General features: G+C 45.7%; 1 protein-coding gene across 1 annotated transcript in view; it reads left to right on the top strand.

The window, feature by feature from the left end:
- The first annotated feature begins 361 nt into the window (after positions 1–361).
- Positions 362–12,327, top strand: part of TTC17 (tetratricopeptide repeat domain 17) — an 83,971-nt gene continuing 72,005 nt past the window's right edge. Inside the window, exon 1 of the mRNA XM_039536872.1 lies at positions 362–560. Within this exon, the coding sequence (XP_039392806.1) occupies positions 408–560 (153 nt within the window). The 5' untranslated portion in view covers positions 362–407. The remainder of the gene's footprint in view (positions 561–12,327) is intronic.

Here is a 12,327-nt window from a genome sequence, read left to right as displayed (position 1 = left end):
CCCCCAGGCCCAGCAGCGGGCCTCACAACGCAGGGGGCATTCGGGGCTGTTCTCCTGTTTCCAGCCCTTCACCTAGGCGAGACGAGAGGCCCATCCCCCAGGCACAGCGGGGAGGGTCGTAGCTCTCCTGCTCCCAGCAGAGACCCCCGGCCCGCCCTTCCCGGGCCGCAGCCAGGACCGAGCCCCCGGGAAGCTCAGCGCTAGGACCCAGCGGCGGGCCCCGGCGCGTACAGGCAGCCGACAGCAAAGCGGCTCTAGCGAGAAGCCGCTGACAGGAGAGACACACACCCCGCCTCCCCGCCGGGCCGGGCCGGAGTCCCGCCCTCTCCGTGCCCTCGCTCCCACCCCAAATGGCGGAGCAGGCATTTCCGGTTCCGGGTAGTCCAGGAAGGCTGGGATCGGGGAAGATGGCGGTGGCAACAAGAGTGTCCGGGTGGGGCCGGCGTTGGCTGGTATGGGGCCGGGTGCTGGGCCTGGCTTTGCTGCTGGCTTTAGGGGCACGGCCCGGCGCCGCCACCACCCACTGGGTGGTCACCGAGGATGGCAAGATACAGCAGCAGGTAAGGGGGTCCCATAGAGACCGTCACCCTGGACGAACACCCCCATAGTGTGGGGGTAGCCAGTTCTCAGCGAGACTGTGGAAACCGCCTCCCTGCTGTCGCCATGGAGATCTTAGGGATCCCCATTGGATCTGTCCCACGACACCCCCCTCCAAGCTATCGTGCCACCCCTCTCCCTCCGTTCCCTTGGAGACATCGCCATGGTGACAAGTCTCCTTTCCCCCCCCCCCCAGTCCCACCCCGCTTGTCTTCCCCAGCGTGACCGTTGTTGCTATGACTTTCCCCCCGGGTGCCATAGCCCGTTCGCCCCCCTCGCAGAGCCGGTTCCCAGGGAATCTCCCTGCTGCTGCTGGACAGGGCGGGCCTAGTTAGGTCTGTTCCCTGCAAGGTGCCCAGGGCAGGAACCCCTGTTAGAGGCACCTCTCTCCTCCCCTCCCCGCATCTCCATTTGGCAACTGATGGAACCTAGTCTCTGCCATTTCCCTGTCTGGTACCAGAGTGTCTAGTGTCCCAGAGAAGATGCTGAAAGGGTCAGGACGAGCAGATGTGTAGGGTTCATTTTGTAGATGGAGGCATGTTGATGTCACGTGGTACTTTCTCCAGAGGAAACTCCCTGATGGTTGTTGCACAGGGTATGGGTACATCTTCCTACTTCTTGAGTCGGGTCATACTTATTCTGGGTGGTGATACCTAGGCTGAACTCAGTGTGTTGGTACAAATCCAAGCTGATCTGAGAGCTCATCTCACTGACTAGCTCATAGTCATAACTGCTCAGTTAGTTCTTCAGGTTTAGTGCCTGTTGGCTGTTTCAAGTAGCACTAGAGTTTCTAGGAATTGATTAGAAACTCTGTAATACTTACCAATGAAGTACTGACAACCCAGCAGGCCCTCAATGGCTATTGAGGTTATTAATCAGTAGAGCTAAGTACTTGGGGAAGTTGAATGTAAGTTCAGACTAAAGCTATGTTTTGAACATTCAGGTTCTGTGCCTGGGTGTAACTCACTAAGAATGTTCAAATTTATAGATGTGACTCAGAACTCAGATTTCTTTTTCTTTTGTGTCACCAACAGTGAAGTAACTTAGTTCTCCTATGCAATAAGTGCTCAGTACCCCTGTGGTGAAGCTTCAGGCAATCCTCTTGGTATTAGCAGAACTCACTGTCCTTTATCTGGAAGACATGGAAAGTGACTGCTGTGCCTGTTGCTTTTGTAGCTGAATCTCTTTGCTTTATTGGCGGTTAAAATCTGAAGTATGGATGAGTTTGGGATTTTCTCTCCTGATCCTCTTCCCCATTCCTATGGGCTGGTTTAGGATGAGACAGAAGCGATATTTGCACTGAAATGCAGCTAGCTGTTATATCCACTCTACAATATTTGTATATTCTTGGTCACAGCTTTTTATTTTGATACTAAGGTTTGTGTCCCAGTTCAATCAATTACTGAAGCGAAGTAGTTCCCATTGATTTTGCTCTTTTCTTACTGATTTGTTCCCTCTGTATTGTAAAGAGAAACAATCAAAATCTACTTTACACTAAATAGACTTTTAGCCTAAACTTCAGTTCAAAAGCCAATTCAGCATTCTGAAAGGAAAAGGAGAGGAAACCCTAGAATGGAGAAAGTCAAGGCATCTTCTCCCTTCCTCTAACTGATGAATCAGAGAAAATAGGGAAAGGTGAGTGAGAGCCTTAGACATCCTGTCTTCCCTCTCTAAGAAGGAGCTACTTTGTGGGGGGCTAGTGAAATGGGCTGTTAAATTGTATGGAGTGTGGCTATATGAAGTGTGGTGAGATGGCTCCTTCTTCAGTAGTTTGTAACTATGATTGTTCTTCATAAGGTGGTGCAATTGTTCAGTGCATCTTTCCGAATGAAATCTAAATTCTCTGGATGATGATAGGAAGAATAGATGGGAAGTTCCAGTTTTGAGAAAGTAATGGCTTCTGTCTAGGTGTTTCTTTCTCTTCCAGGAAGACATTCAGATTACTAAAACTCCCAACGTTCTTAGTCAGAAGGTAATATTATCCTAGAAAAACCCAGGAAAATAAATCCCTATTAAACAGTGTTTTTCTGTGCTCTAGTTGAGGGATGCCTGGCTGTTCCTATTAAACTGAAATCTATGTTGTCAGTTTGAATTTCTACAATGCAATTGCTAATATTACTGAAGAAGCTTATGGTTATCTACTTTTCCAAATATAAAATAGCATGCCTATTTCCTCTTCAGTTTAGGTACTATAAGTTTTAAGGAGCATCACTTTTTATTTATGGTGTATCAGCTGCCCCAGGGATTCATTCCAAGTAATAAGCACTTCTTTTGTTCTCTTGTCAAGCAAACCTTGGACGTTTGCTGCAATAGCATAAAGCTCTACTAGTGAATGTGAAAATACACCTGGTCTGTTTTTAGTCTCAGCACTGTTTGAGCAAGCCTCCTTTGCATCTGCATCTTCTTTAACACTCTTTCTAGGTCTTTGCCTCATCATCATCTCCCACCTCCTTTGCAATCCTGGCTGAAAATATTCTACTTCAGCAGGTTCCTTCTTAATTTTTCCCTCGCTCTGTTGGTATTTCTATTAAAGCACCTTGCAATATAGTTGGTATAAAAAAGGATCCAAAGTTCTATTTCCTGAAGATTGCTTTCATTTAATTGTTTTTTTATATATGTGTGTGTGTGTGTATGTGTGTGTGTGTATATATATATATATATATATATATATATATATATATAAATATAAATAGTATGTATGTAGGTGCCATTAAGTTTGTATCCTAGCAAATACAAATGCTGTAGTACACCAGAGATGACTGAGGTTGTAGTCTCATCTGTTTCTGATAACTAAGGCTTATGCAGCAAAAACTGTAGTAACCTTCAGCAAAGAACGTTTTGTAAGTTAACATATATCCAGCATATCTTGTTGAAGGAATTCTCTACCAAGGAGAAAGTACTTATAATCTTGAGGGTTTCAGTTAATCAATTACATGATTTTGTTTGGACTTCAGGTTATTTTGTTTCATTGCAGAAAGCAACAATCTCTAACTTGTCTTGTGCTGGCATTGGCAAGGTAAATCATTTATTTAAAACTACAGACTTAGAGGACACAGGGATGACCCAGTAGCTAGTGTATGCTTTTCTGACCTCAGCTGAGTGAACATGTGATCATTGTTCACTGTGAACGTTGTCACCAAGGAACTGTTTGGCATATTGTAAATGCATTTCTAATGTGGAGCTGGAGATCTTGTATCTTTCCCATTGGAATGGTTTATTATGCAGAGTAACCTTATTACCTTGATTTATTTCCCATCTCTGAACTTGTTCCTTCATCTTAACCCCAAAGGAGATGATTATAAAAATCTCATTCTAATTTACATCAAAATCCTAACTTAATAGCTGGTGTGTGGTCATTGAGTTTCCATTCTCACCCCAGCAGGTCTGCATTGAATTTTAATTGTTCATTTATTTGGATTTTTGTAAGTTAAAAACTGAACAACTGAAGTTATTCCCCTTGCCAAGTGGATTGAAAGATAGTCTAGTTTTATTGCGGCATCAGTAAGTGTCCTTTCTTCAAATGCCAAAATATAATCATGTAACATCTTAGCACTGTAATCAGTGAACCACAACAGACCGTCCTCCAATGCCTATGGCAACAAGGTGTCAGAGGGACTATTTGCCACTACAGTGGTGGAAGCACACGAGTGGTGCCAGATGCTACATGAGACCATACTCCTTTGGTACCAGTAGATAATACATAAATTAATAAGTAGAGTGTAAACCTAAATTCCTACCAGTGCATCTTTTTCTTTTTGTTTTAATTTTCCAAAACGTTACTGGTTTTTAGTTAGGTCCACAATTCTTTCAGGTGAGTCTGTCTTGTTACCAGAGCAATTGATCATTCAATCAATTGTATAATTACTGTTACTATTCAATAAAATTTTTAATTGAGCAGGACAGGTGACTACACATTTTCAATAGGGCTGTCCTCTGCAGCTATTTTCTGTCTTTCTCTCTCTCTCTCTTAAATGTTGGCAGCAGGAGCCCTTAGGCAGTCCAGCTTTGTGTCTAGTGCTTAAGTGAGGCCACATATAGTAGGCACTTGTCTGATTTTCACACTCTAGGGTATCCTGCAGTATTTTGTTGAATGATCTAATTAGTTTCTCCAAATCACTAGTTCTTGGGTTCATTTGCTACTGCTTCACAATTTTTCACCAGTATTCTAGCCTCCCAGGTCCTACTTTAATTATGAGCCTGTGTTCTGGGCCTTGGTGCCCCCATAGCTTCCCATCTTCTGTTCACAGAGGACTCTAACCTGCCATGGAGACTCCCTGTTTACAGTCATGAGGCTCAGGTTTGGAGCAGGCTCAATTTTATTGCCAGTTTGAGTAATGCCAAAGTAAATGGGAAGTGGCGAACACTGGCTGGTGACTAAGGGCTTAACCTGGTGGTAATAGCACTTAGTTGACTTAGGTGGTTGTCAAGGTTAGTATTTGCAAAGAAAGTATAGTTACAATTTTATGGAAGGGAGAACTGAACTTGGGAAGCTTTGACTTATTCAGAGCTATAGAGGTAGCCCAGGTAGAGATTAAGTATCTGAAGTGCAGGTGCATGAGGGTATGTCTATACTGCAGTCATGTGGCATGATTGGAGCTGGAGCCAACGCACATGAGGTAACTTTAATCTAGCTAGCTCAGGTTCCAGAGCAGTGAAGCCACAGCAGCTTTTGTGTCAACACAGACTAGCCCCATGAGTAATTACCCAGGGTTCCAGGTAGGCTTATAGAGCATAAGCTGAAATGTGGGCTGCTGCAGCTTCACTGCTCTGGGACTCAAGCAAGCTAGATTAAACCCAGCTCAGATATGTCTACTAATGTTGCAGTCGTACCCTATGATTGCAATGTAGACATACCCAACTATGTGTAGGCAAGGCTATGGTGATGGGAAGGTAATATGAAGCCTCTGGGTCTTACTAGGTTAGTCACTAATCCTGGATACTTAAATAAGCAACAGTGACAAGTAACACCATCCCTGACTTTCACGTTGCAGAGTGATCCACACATTTATCTACAAATTGGACTACAGGTTACTCACTGCATCAGGAGCTGAAAATGGAGACAATATAGAAACACCAGCCTTTGCGCAAGATGCGTTCTGTACCCTTATAAGTAGGGCCCTACCAAATTCACGGCCATGAAAAACGCGTCACGGACCGTGAAATCTGGCCACCTCCTGTGAAATCTGGTCTTTTGTGTGCTTTTACCTTATACTGTGCAGATTTCATGGGGGAGACCAGCATTTCTCAAATTGCGGGTCCTGAACCAAAAGGGAGTTGCAGAGGGGTCGCAATGTTGCCACCCTTACTTCGGCGCTCCCTTCAGAGTGGGGCGGCCAGAGAGCAGCAGCTGTTGGCTGAGTGCACAGCTCTGAAGACAGTTGCGCTGCTGCTGGCAGGGCAAAGTTAGGGTGGCAAAATCATACTATGCCTCTATTCTTCACTGCTGCCTTTAGAGCTGGGCAGCCAGAGAGTGACAGCTGCTGACTGAGGGCTCAGCTCTGCAGGCAGCCGTGCCGAAGTGAGGGTGGCAATACCATCCCATGCCATCCTTACTTTTGCGCTGCTGCTGGTGGTGGCTCTGCCTTCAGAGCTGGGCTCCTGGCCAACAGCCGCCGCTCTCCAGCTGCCCAACTCTGAAGGCAGTGCCGCCACCAGCAATAGTGCAGAAGTAGGATAGCAATACTGCAGCCCCCGTACAATAACCTTGCAGCCTCTCTTCCCAAGTCCTTTTTGGGTCAGAACCCCTACAATTGCAACACCATGAATTTTCCAATTTAAATAGCTGGAATAATGAAATTTTGCAATTTTTTAAAATCCTGTGAAATTGACCAAAATGGACTCAGAATTTGGTAGGTGCCTACTTATAAGGGAGGAGGAGAATGCTGAGAACATATCATGCTTGTGTATTGCACTCTCCACTGGCTCCTGTTGACGTGTACTGACTTTATTTCAAGGCCCTCAACATCAGAAATCACTTCTCTATTCACAACCCTGTGAGTCAGCTGTGCCCTCCCCCCCCCCCCCCCCAAGGACAAGGCAGTTAACAGTGCCTTGAATGAAGCTTGGGTGACAAGATGAGCCCAAACCTAAAAATTTTCAGTACATCAGAGAGATCTCATCTGTACTACTCTGGTAAACTGGTATAGTTGTCTAAGAGGCTAGGAACCACTGTTTCAGTTTATAGTAAAAATCTCCAAATGATGTAGCATACTAATTCCCTACAATGTGTGTAGGGATCTCTATTGTCTCAGTAATGACAAAGCCAGAGTTTCAGCTGTTGCACTAGTTGCTATTTTCAGGTTAAATTTATGATCCTATAGAGTAGTTAATATTCATTCCTTTGATAGGTTTGCATCCACCCTGAAAAGCTATTTCTCGCAAATCTACTGATACAGCAAATAGTCTCTTTTTAATAATATTAGGAGCACATGTGCGGAATGGATATAAATCTGTTTGTCACAAATTTTGTTGTAAAGCTCAGACCAATATATAATTGATTTTATACTGCACTTATGGCTGTCACTAAGGGTATGTCTGCACTACCTGCCAGATCGGCGGGTAGTGATCGATCTGTCAGGGATCGATGTATCGCGTCTCATCTAAACGTGATACATCGATCCCAGAACGCGCTCCCCGTCGACTGCGGAACTCCACCAGGGTGAGAAGCGGAAGCGGAGTCGACGGGGGAGCAGCGGCCGTCCCGCACCGCAAGGACGTGAAGTAAGTCAATCTAAGTCGATCTAAGATGTGTCAACTTCAGCTACGCTATTCTCGTAGCTGAAGTTGCGTATCTTAGATTGATTCCCCCACCCCTGGTAGACCAGTCCTTAGACTCACCCGACCAGTGGCAAAACTAATATTATACACTTCATCTGTTGCAAAGCAGGAAAATTGAAAGAGAACCAACACAAATGATGCAAACAAAATGCAGTGCTATCAGGATTTATTTGCCTAACTCATTTATGCTTCATTTATGGATGGAGAGAAACAGCTTTACCAAACTCCTGTGACAGGGTGGTGGTTTGTCTCTTTAAGGGACAGCCAGCCTGTGTAAGAATAGGTGTTTGGGCCTAATAAAAGGCATTATCAGATTGCCTGGTGAGGCCCTCATTTCTGTGAAGGTTGAAAGAGCTGAGTTTGAGGGGGAAGGCTATGAGAAGCAATCTGGCTCCTGTGTCAGGGCCTGGAGCAGGGTGACTACCAGGCATACGGCTTACAGAAGAACTGGGGAAGAGTTGACAGGAGTATGGAGGAGTTCCCCAGGTCAGGGGAAAGGTAGCTGTTGGATTTATGTTGAACTGCTTGATTTGGAGGTTTGCTTAAAGGTTGAAGGTGCAGTCAATAAAACAGTGCCCTAGAGAAAGGGCCTGAACAGACCCAAGGTGTCGCATTTAAACTTTCCTGGGGTGGGGAGCTTAACCAGCAGTTTATATCACAGCAATGAAATCTTAATAAAATCCCGCGTAGTCCCATAATGTGTCTTCTCTCTCTTCCCCTGTTCTGTTAGGTGCAAACAAAGAAGAGGAAAGTTAAGTAACAGTTATGTAGTTGATCTGAGGTTTGAATGTGCCACTAGTTTAAACAAGGGAGAGTCTCCACATCAGGTTCATGGAGGAGCTAGTTAATACAATAACCTTTTTGTGTGTGTGTGTGTGTGTATAATATATATAAAGAATAGTAGCAAGGTAACTAGAAAATAGTGTATTTTTGGTCTTTCTGCCTGCCAGAGTATCTGCTGGCCTGCCCCTACGTTTCCTGGTGGTATTGACTGAGCGACATACTTGATAAACTGAAAGTGACAACTGAGCTCCTGCCTCACTTTCCTTGTAAATGCCAGTTTGCCTGGCCATCTGGCCTACTGCTTTACTGAGTTTCTCCTCCAGCTCTGCTAGGTCCATCGTGCAATTGGGGAGGAGGGCAAGTGTTTAATTTTGTGTGTGCTCCCTGAAGCACTGCAGTACAACTCCCTTTGATCGCATTTACAAGGAGACCAAGGCATTGACTAGCACATCCAGCATGAAGAGGACAATCAAAACACCAAATGTAAGTTTAGGTCAGAGTAGCATCTTAGCCTTGAGGGAAGGACGTACAACATACATACAATACAACTTAATTTTAAAAAGCAGCTATATTTGAGATCAGGTTATCCTTGGCCAAGCTATCTTAACTTTTCTCTTAGCCTGCTTAATGGAAAACTTTTTAATGGGATGTCAGGCCCTTTCTATTTAAAAATTTGGAAGACAGTTTCAGGTACATTTTGTCTTACAAGAGCATTTTTCAGGTTTGATCCTGACTGTCTTTCTGTACATAAGGGTTAAGAAACCTAGCTTGATTGTTCCAGATGATGGGGAGTTTCTGAGCTATAATGCAAGCATGGGTGGCAAGTTTGTAAAAATTTTGGTGGGGCCCAGAACCCGCCCCCAACTCCGCCCCCACCTGCCTAAGGCTCTGGGAGGGGACTCGGCGGGGGAGGTCTGGGGTGCAGATCCTGGGCTGGGGCAGGGGGTGGGTGTGCAGGAGGAGGTGAAGGGTGCAGGCTTTGGGATGGAGTTTGGGGTTGGGATGGGGTGTGTGGGAAGGGGGAGGGAGTTTGGGGATAGGAGGGAGTGCAGGGTGAGGACTGTGGGGCTGAGGATGAGGGGTACATGATGTGGGGGCGCTCAGGGCTGGGGCAGAGGATGAGGGTGCGGGGATGAGGGGTTCATGATGTGGGGCACTCAGGGCTGGGGCAGAGGATTAGGGTGCTGGGGCAGAGGATTAGGGTGTGGGGATGAGGGCTCTGGCTGGGGCTGAGGATTAGGGTGCAGGGGATGAGGGCTCTGGCTGGGGCTGAGGTTTTGGGTGCAGGGGGATGAGGGGTTCATGTTGTGGGGGCGCCCCGGGCTGGGGCGGCGGCTTCGGGTGCGGGGGGAATGAGAGCTCTGGCTGGGGCTGAGGGTTTGGGGTTGGAGAGGCTCAGGGTAAGGGCAGCCTGCCTTGCCAGTACTGGCGGAGGGCAGGCACTAGGACCCTGCGGCAGCAGACAGCAAATCTGCTGGGAGCCCTCCGGGCAGCAGGCAGGGGAGAGGCGCGCTGCGTTCTGTCAGGCAGGGACGCAACACAACGCGGCGAAGGGGGGGAACACGTGGAGGGGGGGTGGCAGGCGGGGGCTGGGACCTGCTCCAGGCAGGGTCGCGGCGGCGGGGGGAGACCTGCGGTGGCTGGGGCCGATCCAGTCAGGACCGGGGTGGGCGGGAAGAGACCCAGCTCCAACTATTGCTGGAGCAGGGCGCCCAGCCCTGAATATTGCTGGGGCCCGGGCCCCACACAAATATATAACCTGCCGCCCATGAATGCAAGTACTTGGTCAAGCATCAATTGATGTGTGCTTGCAGCTTGACAGAAAGTTAAAGTGCATAGATTTGTATATTATGAAGATCAGTGGTTAGATATCAGAGGGGTAGCCATGTTAGTCTGGATCTGTAAAAGCAGCAAAGAGTCTTGTGGCACCTTATAGACTAACAGATGTTTTGGAGCATGAGCTTTCGTGGGTGAATACGAATACCGACGAAGTGGGTATTCACCCACGAAAGCTCATGCTCCAAAACGTCTGTTAGTCTATAAGGTGCCACAAGACTCTTTGCTGCTTTTAGTGGTCAGATGTTGGATTGAAATAGTGATTATGTTCTTTGTGTGGGTCAGTTGCTGGGACCAGTCATGGAGATGCATAATTATTTTTTTGCCAAGCCAAGTGTAAAACAGGTAGCTTCTATTAGCTCCTATTCAAAAGTCAGAGTATTTGAGGCAGAGGGAACCTGAAGCAGGCTCAGAAAGGTGACAAACACAGTAACAGACAAGTTTGGAGGAAAGCTTAGTTCAAGGTGTATGAGGTGGTGGTACAAATAAATTTACCACTTTTTGCAGAATAGGGTAAATTTGGGCCAAATCCAGTGTGTATGCACTGGTATGAGAAAGGAGGAACATCACCTGTTCACAGTATGAAACTAAAAGGCCCCAATCCTGCAATTCACTGCATACAGGCATAGAACTGTGCCCTCCTGAAGTCCCATTGATTTCAGTAGAGCTCCATGTAGGTACTGAACTGGGATCTTAGTGTGCAGTGTTTTCCCACAGCTACTTTCTTTAAGAAAGTGGGGGCATGTTAAGTGTGACAGGAAGCATAAGAATAAAACTTCATTTTTAACATATGAAATGTGCAAAGATGAATAACCCTTCTTATGCTGTTACATACTAATAGTGCACCTGCTTACCCTTGTGTTAATTCGGAAGTGTGAAGATAGCATGACAACAAAGTACAAGTTAAAACACTTATTCGGTGCTATCATAAAAGTGGTGAAGTGGAAACATAAAAGCCTCTGTCATAAGATTTGTGAGCACACTCAGAACTATGCAAGTTACACAGCTGGTTTAAACATGGTGGCAAAGATTCTTTTCCTGAAAATTGTGCTATAAAAACTCAGTCTACGACTGTAGCCTACAGCACAACTTGTCTTGCACAGTTCTCAAAACAAACCCTGCTCACACTCTTTAGCAGAATTGTGGCAGAAAAATTGTGCTACAACAACCATGTTTGAACATTGCTTGTCCCATGTGGGCAGGACCTAAATGAGCTCTTCAGTCATGCAGCTCTAGATTTTCAACACTCAGTTTTGCAGATACCTTTGTGTGAATTATTTTGGTTTACAAGGAAAGGCATAGGCTGGTACTGCATAAACACACAGCACTTGGAGTGTGAATGGTATGTGATTGTGGGAACGAGGCCTACATGGAGAAAATGGATCTCTTCCTCAGAATATTTCTAGTGCCGCACATGCTGCTTTGGGTAAGGAAATATATTAGCTAATGGGAAAGAAGAGAACCATTATCAAGGGGAAGATTTGCTTCAGAAACTGTGTTGGGACAACCACCGCAGCATACAAGAGGCCACTGCTCTTTACTGCCAAGAATCTCATAGAAACATCTTGGCTTATTTCATAAGCTATGGGATTGTTACAAGATCCTTGGAATTTACCCCCATAAGACAAATAGAGGCCTGCCCATAGACTGATTACTGATTACTGCTGGCAGACACAAAGCTGATGGGTGAGAGGATGACCTAGACAGCCCTATCTTAGAATCCATTGCTTTAGCTCTATTACAGTTTATCATGAATTAGGTATATGACTTTTAATGTGGGCAATAGACTCAGCATTCCTAGAGGTTAGTTTAGATCAGCTAGTAAGGGCAGGGCTAAGTTGTAGAAGACCTTAGAGGTGTAAATGATCAACTTGTGTTTACACTGGAAAAAGGGTTGTGGGTGTGGTGTGAGAGTAGAGAAAACAGTGAAAGGAGAGGGTCATGAGCCAGGAAGACTATTTTGGTAGCTTTTTGAATGATTTGAGGAGCAAGATTGCAGCTGTTTAAGTGCAAAATGTCATGGAAGATAGATTTGGAAAAGACTTCACATCACCTTCCCTTCCTCCCCCCAAATATAGGATATAGTCTCCAAAGATAAGTTGGTAGTATGATTTTCTAACTTGTAATCATGTCTTCATAAATGTTGGGGTGTGGAATGCCATAAAACATCTGGTTGGTAATTCAGTTAAGAATGCTGCTTTGTTTAATGTGATATGGCACACTTCTTCCGTGGATCTCAGTGCTCTTTGCAAAGGATGGGGAAGTCCTGGTATATCTCCATTTTGCGATTAGGTAAAATGAAGTAGAGAGAGATTCATATGCCATATTCAAAGA

This window comes from Mauremys reevesii, linkage group 4 (genome assembly GCF_016161935.1).
Source record: "Mauremys reevesii isolate NIE-2019 linkage group 4, ASM1616193v1, whole genome shotgun sequence".
Lineage (NCBI taxonomy): Eukaryota > Metazoa > Chordata > Testudines > Geoemydidae > Mauremys > Mauremys reevesii.
The sequence above is the reverse complement of the archived record's forward strand: the minus strand, read 5'-3'. Positions and strand labels throughout refer to the sequence as shown.